Source organism: Sminthopsis crassicaudata, chromosome 3 (assembly GCF_048593235.1).
Source record: "Sminthopsis crassicaudata isolate SCR6 chromosome 3, ASM4859323v1, whole genome shotgun sequence".
NCBI lineage: Eukaryota > Metazoa > Chordata > Mammalia > Dasyuromorphia > Dasyuridae > Sminthopsis > Sminthopsis crassicaudata.
In genome coordinates, this window is record NC_133619.1 from 456,925,533 (window position 1) to 456,949,509 (window position 23,977).

The following is a 23,977-nucleotide window of genomic DNA, read 5'->3' on the forward strand; positions in this document are numbered from 1 at the left end:
GCTATTTGCTTTGAGAGTAGGGTAATAGGTAAGCAACCAGAAAGCTTTCTTTTCTAATGAAGTTTAATATTGGAAAAATTTACTCAAATAATATATGCCTAGGAAATTAGAACAGTTGTGTACTAAAACTAATGTGTTGCATTTTAGTTACAGCATTACAAAATACACACATTTTCCATACCAACTAGCTCAATAGAAATATGTATATGGTGGACCTGTCAACAGGGGATCATAGAATATATACATTTTAGTACAGTTTATCTATTTCAGATGAGAAAATTGAGGTATAGTAAGGAGAAGTGACTTGTCTAAAGCCATAAGTTGTACATGATCAAATTAGAAATCAATTCCAGGATTAAATTTAAGACACTTGTCTCCTTCATTACCATGGCCATCTACTATAGCAGTTTGTGTACAGCTTTTGTATAGATAGTATATCTAAGAAATTAATGAAGGTTCATTTTTGTGTTAAACTTCATATAACCATTGTTTTCCAAATTTTTTTATTTTATATAATTATTATGTCATTGTTGGTCATGTCATATCTATTACAGAATTTATTTTTTCTTTAGTTATAGCCATCTATTGGGAATTAAATAATAAATTGATTGAGTATATTTAAATTTTAAACATAAGGGTAAAGTCAGCAGTTACTTTGTATATTATATTAAATTGTTATTTTCATTAGCAGACATAATGCATTTATAATGATCTCAAGTGTCAACATCTAAAAATAAAATAAAGAAACAATAATATTGAAAAGGAAGCAAAAATATAATTTAGTCTTCCACTGAAAAGTGGACATTTACTGTCAGTTATCTTCAGCATCTTTTTTTGTGCTCAGCATAAACAGTGCTAATGTCTACTTGCTGAAACATAAGATAAAACATAAAAACATAAAATAAAAATCTTGAGGCCTAGAAAAACATTTCACTGTGTTGGTTAATTTATATGCCATGAAAAATTGAATTATGGAAAGAGGATTTGGGAGAATTTGGGGAAAGAGGACTTGGGTTCAGATCCCACCTCTGATGCTTACTGCTTTTATATAATATGTGTGTTTAAATTTAAAAGGTAGATTATTACATATAACCTATATTACATTTAACTTTTTTTGATCTGTTTCCTCAACTGCATAATGAAAGTGCTAGAGTAGAAGTCCTCTGAGGTTCTTTCCAGCTGTAGATTTACAGTAGGATCCTAGAAGTGAAAGCATTGTTCATGAGAGTTTATGAGTCTGATATAGAGATATGAGATTGATACTTATATCAATGGAGGGTTGTAAAAGATATAGTTTCCCTTCATCTTATCCAAGGAGTATTGGAACCAAACATATTTTATATAGATACTGAAGCATTTTTAAAAATTCTGAAGGAAGAAATGCACAGTAAAATGTGTTTGTGGGTGCCAAATTCAAAGCCAAAAAATATTTGGGAAATTTTATGAATAAGCAGAAAAATTGTTTATGAATATGACTGTGAGCTGTCTTAAGGAGCTTTATATACACAGGATCATAGGTTCCGGATCGTCAGTTTAGGTTTAAAAAAATAAATAAATAAATAAATAATGGAATTATTAGAATTCATTGTACTTAAAGAATATTTATCAATTATATAGTATAACTAGGTGAGCCCACAAAATACTCAGTATCATTAGGAAGGACCTTGAAAATAAACCAAAAACTATTGTGGATATCCTATTGCTTCTGAATTACAGATATGTTGGCTTTCATTTCTTTATCTTTGACTATTATAAGGATTAACATAATTATTGCTTTATTGACAGTAGACACATGGTTTTTAAAAAAACTATCTTTCAAAGGTTTTTATTGGAGTTTAATTTGTGATTGCAAAAAAATTAGATGCCTAAATGAATATCAGGGAGATGTTAAAATGAATTTTAGTACACTAATAAAATACAATCAATGGAGAATGAAATGATAATGAGAGAACTCTATGGAATATTGTGAGGAGAGGGAGAAGGGGAAAGCAAAGCCAGGAGAATTGAGCCACCATACCAAAAGAAATATAAGTGGGAAATACATCTTATAGGATGAATTTCATCTATTTAAATATAAATGGTTGCAAAACAATTTCATTATTTCTATTGATGTTTAATTCTCTTTATTATAAACCCATATAAATACAAATACAGCAAAATCTATAATGATTTTAAGGATTTAAAAAAAGAAAATAGTACATCAGAAAGTTTAGAGAATGGAAGGAAAGGCATTTTATGAAATACACAGACACAAACACATTTATGTATACATATACATAATGTAAGTCAGGAGAGTGACAAAGGCTCAAGAAAGATTTCAGTAAAAGTGACAAAATCTACAGAAATATCATAATCTACATGGTAATTGTATAAATTATGTGAACACAAAGCATCCATCAGAATATCTGAATGAGGAAAAGCCCTTGAAATTTACAGCAAACTTACAGAAGTATATACATATACTATACCTATACAATAAGTTGTAAAATTTTGAAACTCACTGATTACCCTTTTATGAGATGATGCGTTCCTAAAATATAAATCAGTTTTGTGTGTTTTTTTTTTTTTTTTAAGTCAGAGTTTATTCCTAACTTTGAGGTTGACTCAGAAAGGATATTTTTTGGTAACACCAAAGCATTGCTATAGCAGAAATGATTTGTTTCCCTTTAACCAATTTGGTAATGATTCCTATTTCCACATTTAGTTAAACTAGTTCTTAGACAACTAATGCCTAGTATTTCAGGGACCCATCATTTCTAGTTAGCAAATTTTATTAGCGCTTCCATTTACTTCTAAATGTAAGGGCCAACTCCATCCTGTAATGAGGCATCTAACCACTTTGTAACAAAAGTCACACATGATTATGTGAACTTTATATAAAATAGTTCTTTTCATAATGACATACATTTAAATGGCAAGAACTTATTTGGCTGAGTCGTATGTATTATAGGCTTTGGGAAGAACTTTATCTAATTATTATTGAAGGCTTGACTCCATACTTTAACAATGCAAAAGCATTTGCTTTCTATGATTTGTTACTTGTTCTACTTTATATTAACATTGGGATAATCCAAAGCAAAAATCCTATATGAGGAGGCAGTATATATAGGATGGCTATTTGTTGTTCTCAAAATTTAAGCATTTTTTAAACTTTACCTATAAAAAGGGCTAGTGAAAAATGCATATCACATGTTGAAAAAAGCATATAAGGTGGCATTTATCCCTATAGTCAAAAAGTAAATGGAAAGTAAACTTTTATAATAAAAGTAGATAGCAGTCATGAGTAATAGGGTGTTATGAGACAAGAGCACTGAACATCCAAATGAATGGATAGTACATAACAGAAATGATCCAGGTTCAAAATCAATATTTTTGCTTTTGGCGAAACTATACTTATTGATGAGAACACTTTGTAGTGAAAGGTGTCAGCCATCGGCTTTGTAATCAGACAGCCACATGTCTCAAAGCTCATTAGTGACTGTCTAGTGACCCAAAGCCTGCCCTTAAAACCGAAGTGCTATGCAGCCATCATTAGCACATATGCCCTCACCACAGTGAATACTGATGAGGCGAATGGAAAATTCTACAAGGATATGGACAGATTCATCACAGCAATACCATTATCTGTTGATTGTCCTGAAAAATTCATCACTTGAATTGACAGCAGTGCCAAAATATGGAGAAAAGTAACTAGACTTTACAGAATTGGAAGGCTCAACAATAATGGTCTCAGCAAGTGTGCCAAGCATTAATGTGTGATCATCTATGTCACTGTCGGGGTAAAAAGCATTGTGGATGCAGACACTCAAGATTTAGAGTTGAATTTCATTAATTATTTCTTTGTGTGACTGTCACTTTTGAAAGGAGGTTGAAATGACCACAGCTATGTTACTGAGTTCTAGAATGAACATTGTGGTAGATTTCAAACTTTGATTTTTAAAACACCTCTCATATTGCAAGGTTGCTATGCAGCCTATTGAAGCAGTCCAACATTAAGTTTCTGAGGAATAAAGTCAGTTATTGGATGAAATAAGCTCCCTACATAAGACTATAAGTCTTGTGAGGTTAGGGATCATGTCTTAATACAAACTTTCTGTCTCCCCTCAGCAATTTTGATTTGTCTTTTGGGGCCAGAGGGTTGGAGGCTGTTTCTCTGTCAGATATTGGACTATCTGACTGAAGTATCTGTACTAATTCTTACTCCAGCAAGGTCAGTCCTTTTGTGCACTTAGGCATAGAGTATTTCTGTCTTCAGTTTACTCTGGCGGAATATTGGATATGTTTGTTCTCTTAGCATCCTTTTAGCCTCCTGTTTTCATGAGGATATAGTTCCATTCCACCACCTTATTTTATTCTGGCCAGTCTTCCCATCCAATCTCCTTGGTATTTTTTTTTTTTTTCCCAGTTGACTGAACTATCTCTTTGCTTGATCACTGACCATTATACATGTTTCCATATGGATGTGTTATACAGATGTGGAATAAAACAAACAGTGTACAGCCTGACCTAACATTAAATTTTTAAAAGCATAAATCACATGAAAGGAAATGTAACAATAAGTGGGTTAAACTTATAACAGAAGGAAGGGGGGAAGGAAAAGGAGCTGGAGATGGTAAGGAAAAATCTAGGAGACACTGAGTGCCAAAAGGGCTTCTCCTGCTCTTTTTATTTTCTCTCTTAATAAGCATTACAATACATTGTATCAATTTGTGTCAATTTTTTTATTCTTGAAGATTTTGTTATCCTTTATGAAAGAATCTCTTCTTGAGGTAACTTCTTATATAACTCCTTTTGATGGAAGGTAGAGGGGACAGTGGCACTTATTTAGGAATAGCACACTAGATCAATCCAGTAGGATCCTTTAATCAGAATAATCTCTGTAGTAATTGGGAATTTATTTAATAGTGGTTGATTCATACTGCTGTGTGTCATTACTGGGAAGGGGCAGTGAATGATAAATGAAAACATTTAGGTATATTAAGATTTGATTTTTAAAAATAAATGATAACATGTACTTTTATGAATGTCTTTAAATGCATGTACATGTATAATTTATATTTACAAACCATCTTTTCTGTGAGTCTAATATATAGCAAGTTGAATGGGTATGTGCATATCAAGAAATATATAGGTGAACATTTGCCATATTTATGGAGATTTTTCATTGTTACCAATTTAATTTACTATTGTTGTAAAAATATTTCTTAATGACCTATATTTCTGGCAGTGTGGCTGAAAAGCTTAAATATTTCTTGATAAGATTATGTTCCTTAAGTTTTTCTGCTTCATGTGATTTCCTTAAGTCAAATTAATAAGTAGTTTAATACTTTGTTTTGAAAATTCAGTTTTGCCTTTTTTCTTTTAGATATGGAGTCTGGGGAGCGGTTAACATCAACGACGGCCTCCTCTACTGCACCCACTTCATCTTCTACATCTTCTCCACCTTCTGTAGCTTCTGCAGTTTCCAAAGGCAGTCTTTCCTCTGGAGCTGCCTCACTCAGCTCCACAATCAACACGTGTGGTGAATACTTTTCTTTAACTTTGTTTTGTACATCATTCATTTAGAATCCTACATGGGACTATCTTGTGAAGTTCTACGTATTTTGGCATAAAACAGCCAGTAAGCATGATAACTTTTCCTAAAAGTCTAGGTCTTTAGTTTTAAAGATAGTAAGTCATTGAAAATTCACTAAAATCTTCTTGTTGTCACAGCTCACAAATGAATATAATGAGTCAAATTCATATTGATGAGACAAAGAACTTCAGAGAAATTAAGTTTCCCAATTGCCGGCAATGACTATTTATAAAATTAGAATTATATTGAGAAACTTGATTTAGTTTTAGTTACTTACATAGATCCTCTGACACTCATATACACATGCATCCTGCTGTTTATTATATACATATGGAAGATTTTATTGCTATTTGATCTTTTAGACAAGGGCAAAAATTGCAACAGATTTTATAAGATAAAGCTATGATTTTATTTTAAAACTGTCATTAAAATTATTTATGAACCTAATCAAATGAGATAATGTATTTAGGAAAATTATTCTTTTCAGGAATGCAAATAACAATGTTAGCTTTAAATTATTCTTTCAAACTTCCTTCCATTAATCTCTTGGTTATAGCATACTGGGGTTTCCCATGCATTTGTCGGGAGCCATAATCTCTTCAATTTAATTATATCATTTCATATATGTACTTATTCATATAATTCTTTGAACTTTGGGTTTACTTGAGTAAATGCTTTAAATTTTGCATCTCCAAATGCTAGACATCTTTATTTATATGTTCTTCAGGCTCCTCAAAAAACATATTCAAAGCAAAACTCATTATCTTTTTTCACTTACCTGATCTTGCTCCCTAACTTCCCTATTTCTATGGAGGACACCACATTCTTCTAATCTTCCAGGTTTACAACATAGGAATTATCTTCAACTCTTATCACTTGATCACTTCTCATATCCAGTTGGTTGCCAAATCTTGTTCCATCCACTCTCAACATCTTTCACTATCACTGTTTTTCTAGTCAAACTATAGCCACCATTGTTCAGCTCTTCATCACCTGTCACATTTTTGCCTAATAATTTTTTTCCCAGTTTCTCTTTAATTCTTCCGTTCATTGTTTCTTTCACATATCTGCAAAATTGATGCTCCTAAACTACTGGTCTGAACATATAATGCTCTTTCCCTGGAATCTTCTACAGTTCTCTCTTGCCTTAGGATACAATACAGATTTCTCTATTGAAACTTTTAAAAATCCTCTACAATTTAGCAACTGTGTGGTTGATTACATGAGATTCCCCTTTCAGCACTCTACTTTCTGGCCAAACTGGCCTACATGAGGCTTTATATACATATAATATATTCAATCTCTATAATTATTTTGTATATTTTTATTTTGTGTGTTTCTTATTTGTAAACTTATTTTTTATTTTTTGTATATTTTATTTTTATACTTAATCTGTGAACCTGGTGCATCTCAGCCATAAAGAAAAGTAATGAAATTATACCTTGCTCATAAAAGCTACATTCTATCAAAACTGTTTGTTTTAGAGCCCTAGCTCTCTAAGCTTTTAAGTTTAGGGGCCACATATCAGCTCAATCCTATTCTGATTGGCCCAAAAGTACTGATCTCCATTTCTGATCTGGGCTAATTCACTTGTCGTTATACAACCCGATAGACCCCTATTTCTGGAGACCTGCCCTATTATTATTATTATTATTATTATTATTATTGTATGTCAAACTTAGTATGGACATTTAGTTTAGTCCAGTGCCATTCAGAACTACTGAGCTAGAGAGATCATCCAATATCCACAGTAGCAGTGATTATAGTTATAGACTACCATTTCTGGCTCTCTAGTATAAATCATTAAGAAAATTCAAGAAACACATTTCCTTTAATTTAGTTTTTCTTTTGGAACTTTTATTGCAAATGATGCATAATTTCAAATCAATATATCAGTTATTCCCCAAAACTAATCCCCAAAAAATCATTTGCAAAATTACAGCCATTTTGTTAACTGAATTAAATGGAGAAAAGTGATTTGCTTGTTACTTCAAGAATTCAATCATCCTCATTCTTGATTTCTAATGGCACAAGTAGCAAGGATATTAAAACAAAAATTAGTGTTCAAATCCACAATTCTCATATCTCATCACTCCTCATGATGTCCTTAACTTTATTTTTTCTGAACCATTGATTGAAACTTTCCTTTTCCTACTTTTCAAACTTAAGGTGATTATCAACTATATTTAGATATATTAAATTATTGATTTTATGTTTGCTTTTATAAAACAGATAAAAAGCATAATCACTTTTTAACTTGCCAGTTATTTCTGTGATATATGATATAACTCTTGAAGCAAATGTAGATTATTTCATTTGCATTTGCAAATAGTTCTAAACATTTAAATTCATGAATTTATAATTAAAAATGGACTCATTTATATATCACATTTGGATGTATTTAGATGAAATTCTGAAGGATATTAAAATGATTTTTTTTATCCTTTTGGCAAAGTATATATTTCTCCAATTAATATTTAAAATTAAATATAGCAAAGTATGAATCCAACAAAAATAAAAGGAACTGAAACCCACACAAAAATTAGTGTAACAACTATTAGCTCTTATTACATAAATAAGCCCAGTTCCAGAAGTATATATGTGAATATAGATGGATATTTAAAAGTTTCCCTGAATATTCTAGTGTTTATATTTTTAGTCTTTTAATTATGATGAAATGCTTTTAATTATTATAGAATAAGTTCAAATCATATATGTTTCTGACTACTTATTTGATCATAAGTAATTCACTAATCGCCTCTCTATAACTGAATTTTGTCATCTATAAAATGAAGAGATTTGATCAGATAAGAGTCCCTTCAAACTAAAAAGTCTGTGATTTTATGGCTCTGTTTGAATCATAACTCATTTCCAAGAAACTTTCCATACCTATCCCCCTGCATGCTCCTTTATTTCCTACCACATGAGAACTTAGAATGAGTTTTTCACATATAAGGCATATTTTCATATATTCACTTGTAATTATTTGCTAGTATTATATATCTGTTTTCATTTCCCAAACTAGACTGTAAATTACTTAAGGCTGGGCACTCTGTTGTTTACTTCTTTTGTACTTCTAAAGCACCCTCTGGTTAATTGTATTTAGTCAGTAAATGTTTGTTGCATGAATGAAAGTAGCTTCTTCAGATATGTTATTCAATAAAACAAAATATTTTCACTGAGTTTTTCTGTTTGATGAAGAACTTGTCAACAACAAATATTTTTTCTCTTATAGGTTATTCCATGAATTTGATTTATGTTGATGTACAATAAAAGATTTATATCAAGCCTTAAGAGAACTTTTATACAAAAGAGAATGAATCATTTCTCTTTTTTAAGGCATGATTGTCTGATTTCTTTTATGACCTGATTGCTCTAAGGGTCCATAATCCTTGACATATATACTAAATATAATTGTGTGTGTGTGTGTTACATACATACACACACACACACACACACACACACGCACACATATCAAAAAAATCATTTTAAAACCAGCAACTAAATAGGTTTGAAGAAAAGATTTAGAAAAAGGAAGATAGTGATTAGAATGTATCAAGTCACTTGAAGCAATGTCAAAGAGAATGATATTCCAATAAGAAACATTTATAATGTATCGGTCAAACTATAGAACTTTAGAGGAAAACAATTCTATTATTTGTGAGGTAAGGAGAAAAAACTTAACAAATTCAAAATTTTTTTATTGATTTGTTGTATAGTCCCATCAATATATCTGAGACTTTGAAATCTCAAAAAGAAAAAAAAAAAAAAAACCCAGGAAGGAAAGAGTGAAACAAATAGAAATATAGTTTGAGTTACCTTTAAAAAAAAAAAGGAAAGTAACATTGACAATATAGATCACATTTATTTGACATTTTACAGTTTGCAAAGTGCTTTCCTCCCAACATCCCTGAGAGGTAGATAGTGTAAATTATTATTTTCCCTGTTTTACAGATTAGGAAATTGATTCTCAGAGAAGTTAATTGACTTGTCTAAGGTCACATGATTATTATCAGTGCTGGGACTCCAACCCAATTCTTCTGACTTCAAGTCCATGTAAGATAAGTACAAAATATATAAAAAGTAATACAGTAAATATTTCCTTTGCATTTTCCCACACAGCCTTTTTATTATTACCAAATACCAGTATTGCAAGGATCATGCAAAATTGTATATTCATGTCTTCTATGACGTGCCTCAAAATGGTTTCTAACCTCTATTTTGACATTTTCAGTGGTGGAGAAATTATTTTGTGAGGTAGCTGGTTGAATTTTGGATTAATCTTAATTGTTAGATCTTACCTATAGTAAGTGAAAAATTTGCCTTCTTATAACTGCTGCCTTTTGAAGTTCAAATATTTTTCTCTTGAACTACTTGTGATAAATCATAATATTTTTTAATGGCAATCCTTCAAATTCTTGATTCTCTATATCATCCTGGTTGCTTTCCTCTAGCTGTACTCCAGTTTCATAATACATCCACTGCCTAAAATGTGATACTCAGATAGTATCTTACTCGTGTAGAATGTGGTACTTCCTCTTTAGAGTAATGCTTAAGGTTTAGTAGCTCTTTTGAATTTAACTTCACACTATTGACTTATATTAGAAATAATACCTAAATAAAATCTTAAGTTTTTTCAACATAGAGTGCTATTGAGCTACTTACCCCTCCCATATTCTACTTGTACAGTTACATTTTTTAACCTAAATGTAGAACTTTGCATTAATTGCTATGTAATTCCATCTCTGTCAAGTTCATCTTTCATTCAGCATTTGTCTATTGAGGTATTAGATATTGATTATTCTATTGAGGTATTGGATCTTGATTATATTGTAAACAAATTTGCTCCCAAGTATCATACCATTTGCAAATTTGATTAATGTGCCATCTATATCCATCTGGTTTTTTATAATTGTTTTTAAAAAGCAAAGAGAGAGGGTTTTGTACAGAACTCTGAGATTGCCTTCCAAATTCACAAAGTTCTACATTCTTTAGCTAGGCTTTTTTCTATAGCCACTATCCTTCCAACTTGTGCTCAGGGATATTAAATAAAAAAATAAGAGATTTTATAATAATATATATAATATATAATATAATAAATCATAAATCAAAGAGACTTTATGAATTCAAATTTTTATTTTTTAAAAAAAATTTTGCTGAGGCAACTGGGGTTAAGTGACTTGCCCAGGGTCACACCGTTAGGTAGTGTTAAGTGACTTTAGGGCTGGTGCTTTATCCATTGCACCACCTAGTTGCTCCCCTGCTTGATTCTTTTTTAAAAATTAGTCTTATAATGGATTTAAGACTTGACAGAGCCATAACAGGCTTAGACTGTCTCCTTGGAAAACAGAATATCAATATCACTTGTTCTTGACAATATCATTGGCTGGCACGTAGTAGGTAATAACAATTGATAGATAGTGTAAATATTTTTGTTCAGTAATTTTATCATTGATGATAATTACATTCTGGGATATTCTTATATACCATTTTGCTCCTCAGTCAATATGTTGTTTTCTTGTAAACATTTATAGATTTTTAAAAATTTGGTAATACAAGCTGTGAATGCTTTACATACATTACATAAGTACATAAATGGCTTATGTTTGGAGAGATTGCTGATAGATCTTTTATGCCTTTTTGAAGAAAGATGGGGATCATTCTTAGATTTCAGGAAAACCCAGAGTGGATTTTTCTTTAATTTCATGTTCTAACATAAAGAGTTTAAACTAATAATTACCAATTTTTCCACTGCTTTCCACTTTTGCAGATGAATGAGTGAAATGAATGAAAAAAGAATTTAAGAGCTTACTGGATACTAAGTACTTTTACTAAGCCTTGGTGATACAAACAGAACAGCCAGAAAATTCTTACTCTTAACATATTCAATTTTTCATTCAGGAGATAATATATATAGGAAATTTCATTTGCTTTTAGAAGTATTCTTTGATAATGCAACCTTTCTTCCTGTGATTTTAATCATGACATTGTCCATTGCTAAGGCTGTAGTGTGCAGGGCCTGAGAATTTTGCACAGTTTCTGGAAAGTATTGTGGGGGAAATGTGTTCTTTCATGATGGAGATAACAAATGCCAGTTTTTTAAAAGTACACTAATTTAGTAATGTCTTTCTGTTAGTTTGAGTAATACCTTTGAACTCAACAAGGTTTTTCAGAATGCTAGGAAAGGTATGTCCATTGCCTTTTCAAAACCATTTTAAGAAACTGATTTCATTTTCTTTCATCCATTCTTTTGGTAGACAGGATTTCTCAAGGTTGCAGGTTGCATTTCAATGATCTTGGCTTCTTTTACCTCTTCAAATTTTAGTGATTATTTATTTAATTGATTTATCTAATCTTATTTAATTTAATCTAGATTTGGGAATTAAATTACTCTTTAAATTTTTGTACAATGTGTTTTTATGGTTTAATCATAATGTTTAATCATCATTTTTTGGTACAGAAATTGTTATTTCTAATGATTGTCTTGAATTGGTCTGCAGTATATTGTTGTGTGCTGTGGATATATGAGACAAAAGCTTTATGAAGCCATTACCTATAAATTCTTTCATATCTTTTTTGTTTGTTTTATTTTTGTGGGGCATTTGGGGTTAAGTGACTTGCCCAGGTCACACAGCTAGTAAGTGAAAGTATTTGAGAGAGGGTTTGAACTCGGGTTCTCCTGCCTTCAAGGCTGGTGCTTTATTCACTGGGCCACCTAGCCACCCTATTACCTATATTTCATCCTGATGCATAATAAAAGTACTTGTGCATGTTCGATTGTCAACCTTAATAGTCTACACTACAATGAAACAATTTTAAGGAGTGAGGTATCAGCATGTTTGATTTGTTCTGAGGTTTCTTACCTTTTCTTGATATTAAAACATGGGGCAGCATGACTCTTCATTATTAATTATGGCAGTTTAGAATTTAGAAGGGTCAGTTTGTAACCTTATTGCATCTTATCTGTACTTTAAAATTTTAAAGGCATTTTATCCATACACAGCCCAATTTGCCTAAGCTTCAGGAATCCTGTGACTCTTCTATTGATGTCATAATTGTCTCAGGTCTCACAAAGTATCCTATTACATATTACTCTGGCATCCCCCTACTTTGCCTCTATATATGCATGATAGTTTGGACTTTGATGAGATTATTATTGTTATAACAAGAACAATTATAATTACTTAGTATATATCTTTTAAAAATCTGAGCCCACCAGATGTGCCTTTTTTTAACTAAATTTTTGTTTGTATTGCAGCTGTGCTTTTGTAAACACATTGGTATCTTTAAATAGCTCCCTTTTTTCTTCACTAGAATTGTTGCAAATTTTGTCAATAGATTTCTCAAGTGCTTCCCATCTCTCTTGAGCCATTCTTTCCTTTTATCCTAGCAGACCTATTTTTTAAACTTTTTTGAAAAGCACTTGCTAAAGTTTAATCTAAATCAAACTATTTGTTTACTTCCCAGTGGGATCAACTAGAGAGATTGACATCTTATACAATAATAAGCTTTTAGGTACTGTAGCTGGGGCTATCTTACTGTTTGATTACCATTCTTAAATCTTTCAAAGAGGTAAGGTTTAATGTGTCATGACTATGAACTTTTACCATTGTAGGGAACAATTTTAGAAAATGTATAAATTCACATTCATTCATACTTTCATTAATTAATTCATTATCTTGATTTTATTGCCAAATAAAGGAACATTAATTAATTGAAAAAATGTATAAATTCATTTTATTGGGGGTGGACAGACACACAAAAGGAATTTTATAAGTAAATAGACAAAAAAAAGGCAGCCTGGAAAGCAACATGTTGAATATAATGTATACTTTTAAAACAAAAAGTTGCATATAATAGAGATTCACAGAGTTACATGTGATCTTTTTTCCTGTTCTATTTTTTCTTTTTTTTTTTTTTTTTCAGAAATGATACCTTTTTGGATTTTTTAAAGTTCAGAATTAAAAAGGGATTTTTTTTTTTTTTTTTATTCATTTTTCCAAATTATCCTCTCCCTCCCTCGACTCCCTCCCCCCGATGGCAGGTAATCCCATACATTTTACATGTGTTACAATATAACCTAGATACAATATATGTGTGTAAATACCATTTTCTTGTTGCACATTAATTTAATTATTAGCTTCCGAAGGTATAAGTAACCTGGGTAGATAGACAGTAGTGCTAACAATTTACATTCGCTTCCCAGTGTTCCTTCTCTGGGTATAGTTATTTCTGTCCATCATTGATCAACTGGAAGTGAGTTGGATCTTCTTTATGTTGAAGATTTCCACTTCCATCAGAATACATCCTCATACAGTATTGTTGTTGAAGTGTATAGTGATCTTCTGATTCTGCTCATTTCACTCAGCAACAGTTGATTTAAGTCTCTCCAAGCCTCTCTGTATTCCTCCTGCTGGTCATTTCTTACAGAGCAATAATATTCCATAACCTTCATATACCATAATTTACCCAACCATTCTCCAATTGATGGACATCCATTCAACTTCCAGTTTCTAGCTACAACAAAAAGAGCTGCCACAAACATTTTGGCACATACACAACCCTTTCCACTCTTTAGTATTTCTTTCGGATATAAGCCCAATAACAGCAATGCTGGGTCAAAGGATATGCACAGTTTGAACTCTTTTTGGGCATAGTTCCAAATTGCTCTCCAGAATGGCTGGATTCTTTCACAACTCCACCAACAATGTATCAGTGTCCCAGTTTTCCCACATCCCCTCCAACATTCATCATTATTTGTTCCTGTCATCTTAGCCAATCTGACAGGTGTGTAGTGGTATCTCAGAGTTGTCTTAATTTGCATTTCTCTGATCAGTAGTGATTTGGAACACTCTTTCATGTGAGTGGATATAGTTTCAATTTCATCATCTGAGAATTGTCTGTTCATATCCCAAAAAGGGATTTTTTTTTTTAAAAAGAGAAAACATGAGTTAATTTTATCCACTTAAAATAACTAAGGGCTGTATTTGGAAATAGCTATTTGCCAATGTCAGAGTATTATAAGGATACTAGTTCAAAGCTTTTCAGAGAGTAATATTAATGATTTCCAACATAAAAAGTAAAATAATTTTAATTTCTAATATAAGGATAAAATTGTTTTGCAATTATTAATGTATATATATGTATCTTTTTTACTTTTAAATTTAAAAAAGATTAATTTAAGTCTGAACCTGGACTTATAAAAGGCAGGAGTACATCCAGTGATGGTAACTCACCTGTTCAGTGTCACAGAAACTAAATATGAAATATCATGTAATAGTATTATCTAGTAGAAAGACATTTTGACTTTAGTGGAATGTTTGTGAAGGGTGAAGGGATGGTATTTATCCACAAAGTTTGGAGAAGGGCTTTTTTTATTATTATTGTTATTTGGAAGAACATAGAGATCTCTTTTGAATATGTTGAATTGAAGATGGGTACAGGGCATTTAAGGAAGGAGGAAAATTAGGACTCAATTTTGGAATCTTTTAATGTTTCATTCTATATTTTTATTTACTCTTGAGATTTGAAAGAAATAAAAGAGTACTGATAAGATTCACCCATTTATTTGTATGTCATCAATGCATTTTGCATCATATTTATCAATCTCTACAAGGACTCATATTGGATGGAAAAGTATATTGGAAGTGTTAAGGGAGGTTGTTTCCCAAAAGGCTAGTGGACAAGGATATAAAATAACTTGCAGAGATTTCAGAAGTACCAAAAATTATTTTCAACTGACTGGTGTTAGGCAAATCAGAAGACTTCTTCCTCAGAACAGTTTTTGAAGTAGGGGTGGTACAGATGGCATAGTAATTAAAATCCCTCTAAAGATGTCTCTTAAGTTTCTCCTTTTTTAATACACTGGTCCATCTTTGATACATGAAAGACATATTCTATTTTTTCTAGTTTGTAGGATTCCAAGACAAATGATTGACTGAATAGGATGGATAGGAATAATTTTTCTTGACTTTTCTTAGGGTGTTGGCATATATAGAACAATAAGGATGCCAAATGATTTCTTTACTTGAACTGAGCCTAAAGTAAATTTTTTTTACCACCAAATAGGAATGTAAAACAGAATTGTGAAATTATATAGATAAGTCGATTACAAAAGATGCTAAGGAATTATTTTCTCAAATTGTTTGACTAGTGCTAAGGGAGAATAGTCTTGATGTAGTTTTCAAGGTAGAACAATATTGTCTTTAATTTAAAGAGTAACACTTTTTCCTCTTATATTCTGATCTAGAAAGGAGTTGAGGTAGAGAACTTTCACAAGAGTTTCAATAATCAGTAGAAGAGGACTTCAATTTACCAATAAAACTTCCTACTCATGTATATATTCTCTAGTAAACAACCTCTACTTGTTTACTTTCACTCACTTGCAAAAAGTAAACCCTAAATAAAAAACACATCCTTATATATACATGATCAACAAGAATATAGAACTACAGGTATCTGATATTACAGAAAATAGTGTAGCAATTAAAATTTTGTTGACTTGGCTACATGGAATTATATGGAAACAAAGGATAATTGAATCCATGGGAATTGATGATCTCACCAAGAGAAAGAATGTGAAGGGAAGAGAATAAGGTCCATGACCCTCAAGATAGGAGCCAGATGATGATCCAGCAAAGGAGATTGGTAAAGGTCAGGTCAGTGAAACATCAGAGAGCATTGCTGTTACCGAAAGCAAAGAAGGAGGGAAAGTGGTCAATAGATTAAAAACTACAGGAAAGTCAAGTAGTATGAAATTCAAAATAAGGTAGTGGGTTTTTTTTTTTGTTTTGTTTTGTTTTTTTTTTTAATTTTTTAATTTTATGGCAACATACCTGGCAACAGGACATGAAGATAGCCAGAATTTGAAAGCATTGTGGTAGGGCTGGACTATGATCAGTAAGCTAAATATTGAATTAGAAGGGGCTTAATTGCATTATGCCAGGTTTAAGGAGAAGCTAGATCATGGCATGAGGATAGCTGGCGAAGAGCACATGAATATCCAGTAGCTGGTAAATAATCATTTGCCTAATATCCAAAATGGAAGCAGAATTGTTGGACTGAGTTGTGGTTTTAAGGTCAATCAGAGAATGGTATGAAAAGAATTGGGAGTAGCCAAAATGCATGTAAATCTGGTAATTGTTACTTTTAGTTAAGAATGTTTGATTAATAGAACTTTATAAGTGAGAACAATAATTACCAGAGTTGCTAAATTGGATCATAAATTAGCCAAATTTTCAGTTTTGAGATTTTATTTTTTTCAAATCATTTAGAGGATAACCTGAGCCTATGAAAGTACATCTTATAGACATTTTATACAAACAAAAGTAAACATTATCATTTGAAAAATGTATGATTTTCTTTTATTTAAAAAACAGTATTTTGGAGTTCCAGTCCATCTATATGATAAGCCCAAGAGATAAGCAATCATTTGAGGAACCTTTTAAAATTTAATTAAGATTTTCATAAGATCCTTCTCATAGGACATAAAATAATTTTATCTGGAGTTCAAGAAGTCCATTTTAGATAAAATTGTTTTTGTTCACTTTCTGTTAACTTTTGATTCTCTAGAAAGCCTCACATTTATAGGCATCAAATCTGAGGCCATTGATAAGATTTTAGGTTATGGCAGTAACTTTGTGAGATTAGGGACTGCCATCAGATTAGAACATGTTCCATCACAGCTACAGAAATATGCTATGTTAATCTTCTACTGACAACCCATAATCTTTATATTGCCTATATCTGGGATATAACATAGATTCATATATAAGGTTTATTCAAAATAAAGCACAGTATTTTTTGTGATTCAGTGTGGCATAGTGGACATAGATTTGGCCTCAGAACCAGGAAGATAACCTGAATTCAGGTGATGCCTTTGACACATATTGGCTCTGTGACCTTGGACAAATCACTTTATTTCTTAGTACCACAGACAACTCTCTTAAAACTAAAAATTGCAGAGTTGTTGACTTTCACTTTTGAAAAGGCTTTTTCTTGTTATCTAAGATTTTTCTTACTGATAAAATCATAGATCGACTTTTCAGCTTTCATTTTTTTCCCAGCACATTTAGAAGTTTATATTTCTATATTCTAAACTGTCTACAATAATGATTTTTTTTGAGTTAGAGAATTATATTTAATATTAAATAATGTAAACAAATCCATATGCCTTAGAGAATATCGTAGGTAATATTGTAAGAAGCTAAACTTACTAGTAGCAAATATCTCCCCTCCCCTCTCCCTTTAGTATTTCAAAGAATAAATCTTTAACTCTTTGTGTGTGGTGTCAGTAATGGTTACTCTTGCACTTGGGAATATTCTATATCCTTCTTACTTGCATTGATTACAAGAATGGAATAGTGATGTTGGTAACTTAAAAACCATTTACATTTTTTAACTTGGGGAAGTACTTCTGTAGGATTAAATAGAAGTGTTTTTCATCTTAGAATTCATAACACTTTAAAGAATATATATTGAAATCTCCCTGTTAAATTTCTTCTCTTCCAACTTGCTGATACTGTTTCTTAATTTGTCTCTGTAAACCCTCCTCATACAAGGAGTGTTTCCCTGCACAAGAAAAGCAATTATTGGCTTAGATTTGGGTACCTTTTCTTCCAGCTTTTGATTTTACCAGTCAAGTAGCTGATTTAAGAAGAATGTTGTATTTTTAAGGATTTGCAAACATGATGTGTTGCCAATGTCTGAAAGTTGGCTGCATTTTCAAGAATATGACTTGAAAATCAAGTGCTAGTACCCACTACCTACTGAGCATTCTTGATTTGTTAAATAGTGATGAAAATCATGAGTTATTTTGCTTCTCATTCCCATATAGAAGACTCAGATGACCTTCTCTGAAAAAATCTTCCCTATCCTTAAAAATACTGTCAGTTGACCCTCATTGTCAATAGAAGACCCTAATTGTGTCTGTTTTTTGGTCAATTACTACATAAGGAATTTTGCATTTCTATCTTATACTTTTGACTTAAAAATAGGTCATGCAGAGGAAGGAAGGAAGGAAGGAAGGAAGGAAGGAAGGAAGGAAGGAAGGAAGGAAGGAAGGAAGGAAGGAAGGAAGGAAGGAAGGAAGGAAGGAAGGAAGGAAGGAAGGAAGGAAGGAAGGAAGGAAGGAAGGAAGGAAGGAAGGAAGGAAGGAAGGAAGGAAGGAAGGAAGGAAGGAAGGAAGGAAGGAAGGAAGGAAGGAAGGAAGGAAGGAAGGAAGGAAGGAAGGAAGGAAGGAAGGAAGGAAGGAAGGAAGGAAGGAAGGAAGGAAGGAAGGAAGGAAGGAAGAACACAAGCCTTTATTAATGACTTACTATGTACTAAACTCTTTATAAATATTATCTCATTTCATCCTCAGAAGAATGCTATTTTTATCCCTACTTTTAAGTTGAGGAAACTGGGACTAATAATGGTTATAAATAGCTTAAGTATTTGTGGGGGCCAAATTTGAACTATTGTCTTCCTGATTGAAAGCCTAGCTTTGTCTATCCTACCTGGGAACCACCTCTGACTTGAGAGTATCAAGCAAGCCTGTTCCAAAGAGAATCTCTCTTACAGACGACTTTATTTTAACTGGCTTGTAAGGAGGATCCCCAGGAACTGAAGCTCCTGGAGTTGTGTTGTTCAGTCACTAATTTGTGTCCAACTCTTTGACTCCATAGACCATGGCAATCAGACTCTTCTATTTACTCTTTCTCTTGAAGTCTAAGTTGATCATTGTTTCCATCATATTATGTCTCAATCTCATCCTCTGTCATTCCCTTTTGCTTTTAATCTTCCCCAATGGCATCAAGGTCTTTTCCAATGAATCCTATCTTCTCAGTATTTAAGTTCAGCTTCAGTACTTGACCTTCTAGTGAATAGCCTGAATTAATTTAAGTGTTGAACTGATTTCATCTCCTTGCTGAACAAGAAACTCTTAAGTCTTCTCCAACACCACAGTTTTGAAAACATTGATTCTGTAGTCCTCAGCTTTTCTTATTGTGCAAGTATAACAACCATAAATTGCTACTGGAAAAACACATAGTTTTGACTATGTTTGCCTTTGTTGATAAGGTAGTAACTACTTTGTAGACTACTATTCAGATTTGCCATAGCTTTCCTTCCAAGCAGTAAATGATTCCATCCATTTAAGAATTCCAAATATTTGTTCATTTACTAATGTAAGTTCAGTATTACTATAATAATGTACTATTTATCCTGCTATTAATAGACCATGTAAATTGCCCTAAAAAAACCCTATGATATATACTGCTAGTCATAAATTTTAGTTTTAAGTTTCACTAATAATAATTATAATAATGACATAACTTTTATTTATTAAGTACTTTAAATTTTGTGAAGCGCTTTTCTCTAATTCTGTGTGATGGTGATTTACCAGTTATTATTCCTATTCTACAGATTATGGAGCTGGACTCAAAAGTTAGAGCTTGCCTCTTTTATGTCTTCTCTGGAACAAATAGATTATATTCAATGCAGTATCATTTCTAAGTATGGTAAAATGTAGAAACTAGTAAGCAATATAAAACAAACATGGTTTACCTGATTTTTTCTTCTCCAGAAAACTTTGTGTCTCTGATTTATTTTGGTTTTAAGATACATTTTTATTAAATGTTTTATAAAATGTAAATAAAGTTCCCAAAATTGCTCTAATATTAAAACTACAGGGATATAAGTACTATTAAGAAGAAATGGTTTTGATACGTTTGACTAGGCTCTTTTACTATTCCTTAATTCTCTAGAAAATCATTCAGCCAATCAGCATTTATAAAGTATCTGCTGTGTGTGGCCTGTGCTAAAAGCTTGACATGAAAAAGCAAAAAGTCCCTGTTTTCAAGTTCAGACTAAGAGAGGAGACAGCATGAAAACATTTATATGCAAATAAGTTCTATACACGATAAGTTGGATAGAATCAATAGAGAGAAGGCACTAGTGTTAACAACAAAACCTTCCTGTAGAAAGTGGGATTTTTATTGGGTACTTGAAAAGAAGCTAGAAAAGCCAGAGAGCTAAAATGAGGGAGGAGAAAGTTCTGGACGTAAAGTACAGCCACTTGTAGTGCTTTTGGGTGGAAGATGGAATGCCTTGTGTGAAAAATAGTCAAGGCGGCTAATGTCTGGATCACACAGTGTGTCTACTGTATTTCTTAAGTAAGATAATATGTTTAAGTTTTGTTAAAAATTTAAACTTAAGTATTTTAGATTTCACTTTAATTTGTAGCCATTGTAGTATTCCCTCTGGTTATACTTAATAATCACAAATATTAAATTATTCCTATGATCTTTATTTATATTTATCATTCTGATGATTTCCTACCCTTTTTAGCTTGCTTAAATACTCCAGGCAAATGTTACAGTGTTATGATATTATTATGCATACAATTTGAAAGTATCTGAGATTAATGTTTAGAGATGTATTGCAACAAGCTTATGTAGAGTTGGAAGGTTTTTTTGTTTTTTTTTAGTTTACTACATGAGGAAAAACAATACACATGAATTTCTGTCATAGTAAGCAGTCTTAGATTTTCTAAAAGTGGTTTTTAAAAAAACATCACTGGTACCTAAATACTTGTATCTTCTGGGAAATAATTTTTTGATTATTTTGGAGTTTTCCTGATTGATAAAGGACTTTGTTCATTAATGCTTTATATTTAAGGTATTAGTTGAGTATTTTATCCTTTTTAGTTCTTGTGAAAAGCCTTACTATATTGAAGCTTGAAATTCATTAATATTAATAAAGGCATTTGCAGTTATCCTTTCTTGTTACTAAGACAGCAGTACTATAGAAACGGATGCTGGCCTTTTGGGTAATGCTTTCAATCATTTATCTATGTATTGGTTAGTATAATTTAAAAAGCCTTGCTCAAAATATTCAGTCTTTTTATATTGTAATTCAAGAATCCTAGATAGTAAAGCTTTATGTTATTTTACATTATGCAAAACGTGCAAACCAGTATGCTAAATTTAAATAGAATTGAAAGTAAAACAAAAACAAATTGTATTAATAGTAGTGAATCCTATTTGGATGTTAGTATCTCTTGAAAAGGAAATATTTTCTCCCTAAAATAGTTTTGATTTATAGTGAAGTTGTCATCTTGCTAATTATTACTTTTAACAATTAGTGGAAAGTTTAAATCTTAATTTCCACCATTGTAAAAAAATAAAAAAAGAATTTGTGATTTGAAGTAATTTGAAGTCAGGTTGATTAAGCATTTCATGAAAATTCTACTTCCCTTGAAGCCTTTTTGATACTGTGCCTGTCATTAAATCCACGCAATTTTTATTTATAGACATTCATTTAAATTACTGATAGTATATTTTTGAAGAAAGGTTGTTACAGAGAATTATTTTTCCCATAACTGAATGATACTGCTACTTTTGTCTCCATAGGAAATACTTAGTCTTTTTATTTAGGATAAGGGCTTTACTTGAGCAATTACTCTGCAATGCAGAACTTTTTGTAGATAGAATTTTTGTCTTTTAGTTTATTAAAATTAAGAATATAGGCTCTGATCAGAAAAACAAGTTGCTATGGTTGTTTTAAAATTTGGACAAAATGGCCTCCTTGCATCCTGCTTAATCACTACGGCCTTGGTCTCAGAGGATGGTATATTCAGAGCTTAGCCCTTCCCCATTCTACAAATAAGAAAATGAGGTTAAGTGACTGGTGTAATGTGTCAGAGGCAGGATTTGAACTGAGGTCCTTTGACCCTCCCCATATCAAATATTCTTTTCACTGTGCCATGCTGATTTTTAAAAATTATTCCAACTTTTTTAGTTTTTTTTAATAACTCTAATGAAGTGTTGTTAAAAAAAAAAAAAAGATTTTGGAGTATCAATAAAGGAGCAAGACATTTGTCCATTTTAGCTTTTAAAATATGATCACAATGGAGGAATAAGTGAAAATGAAAAATTATTTTAATATTTAGCAAGTAGTAAGTTTTGAATAACCTCTGCTGACTGCAAATAGTTTAAGAGGTCTGTTGACCCTGATTGATGAAACTTAAGATATTTAAAATATTCTAAGTTGCTAAATAAATTGCTTTCCCATTGATAATTTTTTTTAGCTCTTTTCAGAATATATGAATTAATCAACATTTGAAAAAAGTTTGCTGGAAGCAATTTCATTTTGACCTTGTGTTGTCAGAAGAATTCAAATTAATCTAAAACAATTTACTTATAGCTTCTACTCAGAAAGATATTGTTCACTTTGGAAGACTTATTTAGTGATGATCAAATAAAAGAGTAAAACTTGATCATATGCCATTCAAAAAGGTAGCAACTGGATAGTGGATAAAACATTGAAATCGGAATCAGAAGAACTGAGGGGGTTCCAATCCAATCCACTTCTGATGGTATGAAGTTGGTTGATTCATACATTCTCCCAACCTGTTTCCCCATCTATATTGTGGCAATGAAAATATCTTCCCTGCCCTTCCTGAGAAGTTGTTGTGAAGCATAAAGCACCATACAATTCAAATTATGTTTCCATATGTTTTGTTTTTCCCACTGCAGAAAGAGTTATATGTTTTAATCTGTACCCTGAGTCTAAGATACCTTTGACAATTAGTGGGAAACTTATTCATTATGAGACCTTTATAATGATGGCCAGTAAATGATGAGATTTCCTTAAGTTTTGAAAAATTGTCTTTACATTTTTGTCATGTACAAATTGTGTCCTTCGTTCTCACTTCTGCATCATTTCATACATGTTTTTCCAGGTTTCTCTGAAACCATTCCTTCTATCATTTCTAATGTTTCTAATATTCAGTGACATGTAGGTGCTATAGCTTTTTCAGCCATTCCTCATTTGATGAATATATCCTCAATTTCCAATTCTTTGCCACCATATAAAGTTCCAATTAGTACATATTTTCCTTTCTTTGGTCTCTGAGTCACCAACCTAGTAGTGTTATCACTGAGTCAAAAGTTACATGCTGTTCAGTAGTGCATAATTCCAATTATTAGATTAACTGGACCTCTTCTTCCCTCTTCTGTTTTTCCCTCTGTTTTCTCTATTTCTCTCACCTGTCTGTTGAACTCAACTGTCTTATATTTTCCACTGCTGTCCATCTCCATATCAGACGCAAAATGTCCTAAAACTTGCCACTTAAATCAGCCCTTTTTTCCCATCAGGAGCCCTATCATTTACTCAGTTAGCCAATATTTTAAACTCAGAGCTATTCTTAACTATTCCTTCTTCCTTACTAACCCTGTCATATCTAATCAGTTGTGAAGTTTTCTCCATTCTACAGCCACAGTGTCTATTATGTATTCATTTCCCTTTCTATATTCACAATCCCCACCCAACTTCAGGACCTCATTATCACTTACCTGGATTATTGTAATAGCCTCATTATTGTTCTTCTGACTTGTAGTACTTTTGTTCCTCAAATGATCA

The 23,977-nt window shown here is 31.8% G+C and overlaps 1 protein-coding gene across 44 annotated transcripts in view; it reads left to right on the forward strand.

The window, feature by feature from the left end:
* The window catches only part of BAZ2B (bromodomain adjacent to zinc finger domain 2B), a 322,506-nt gene that overhangs the window by 176,650 nt on the left and 121,879 nt on the right, over window positions 1-23,977 (forward strand). For 42 of the 44 annotated variants that reach the window (XM_074303358.1, XM_074303359.1, XM_074303367.1 and 39 more), the window contains one exon: window positions 5,366-5,521. In XM_074303358.1, the coding sequence (XP_074159459.1) occupies window positions 5,368-5,521 (154 nt within the window). In that variant the 5' untranslated portion in view covers window positions 5,366-5,367. Of the gene's footprint in view, window positions 1-5,365; window positions 5,522-9,528; window positions 9,632-23,977 lie in introns of those variants that run through there. The other 2 variants (XM_074303356.1, XM_074303357.1) reach the window with 1 other exon arrangement.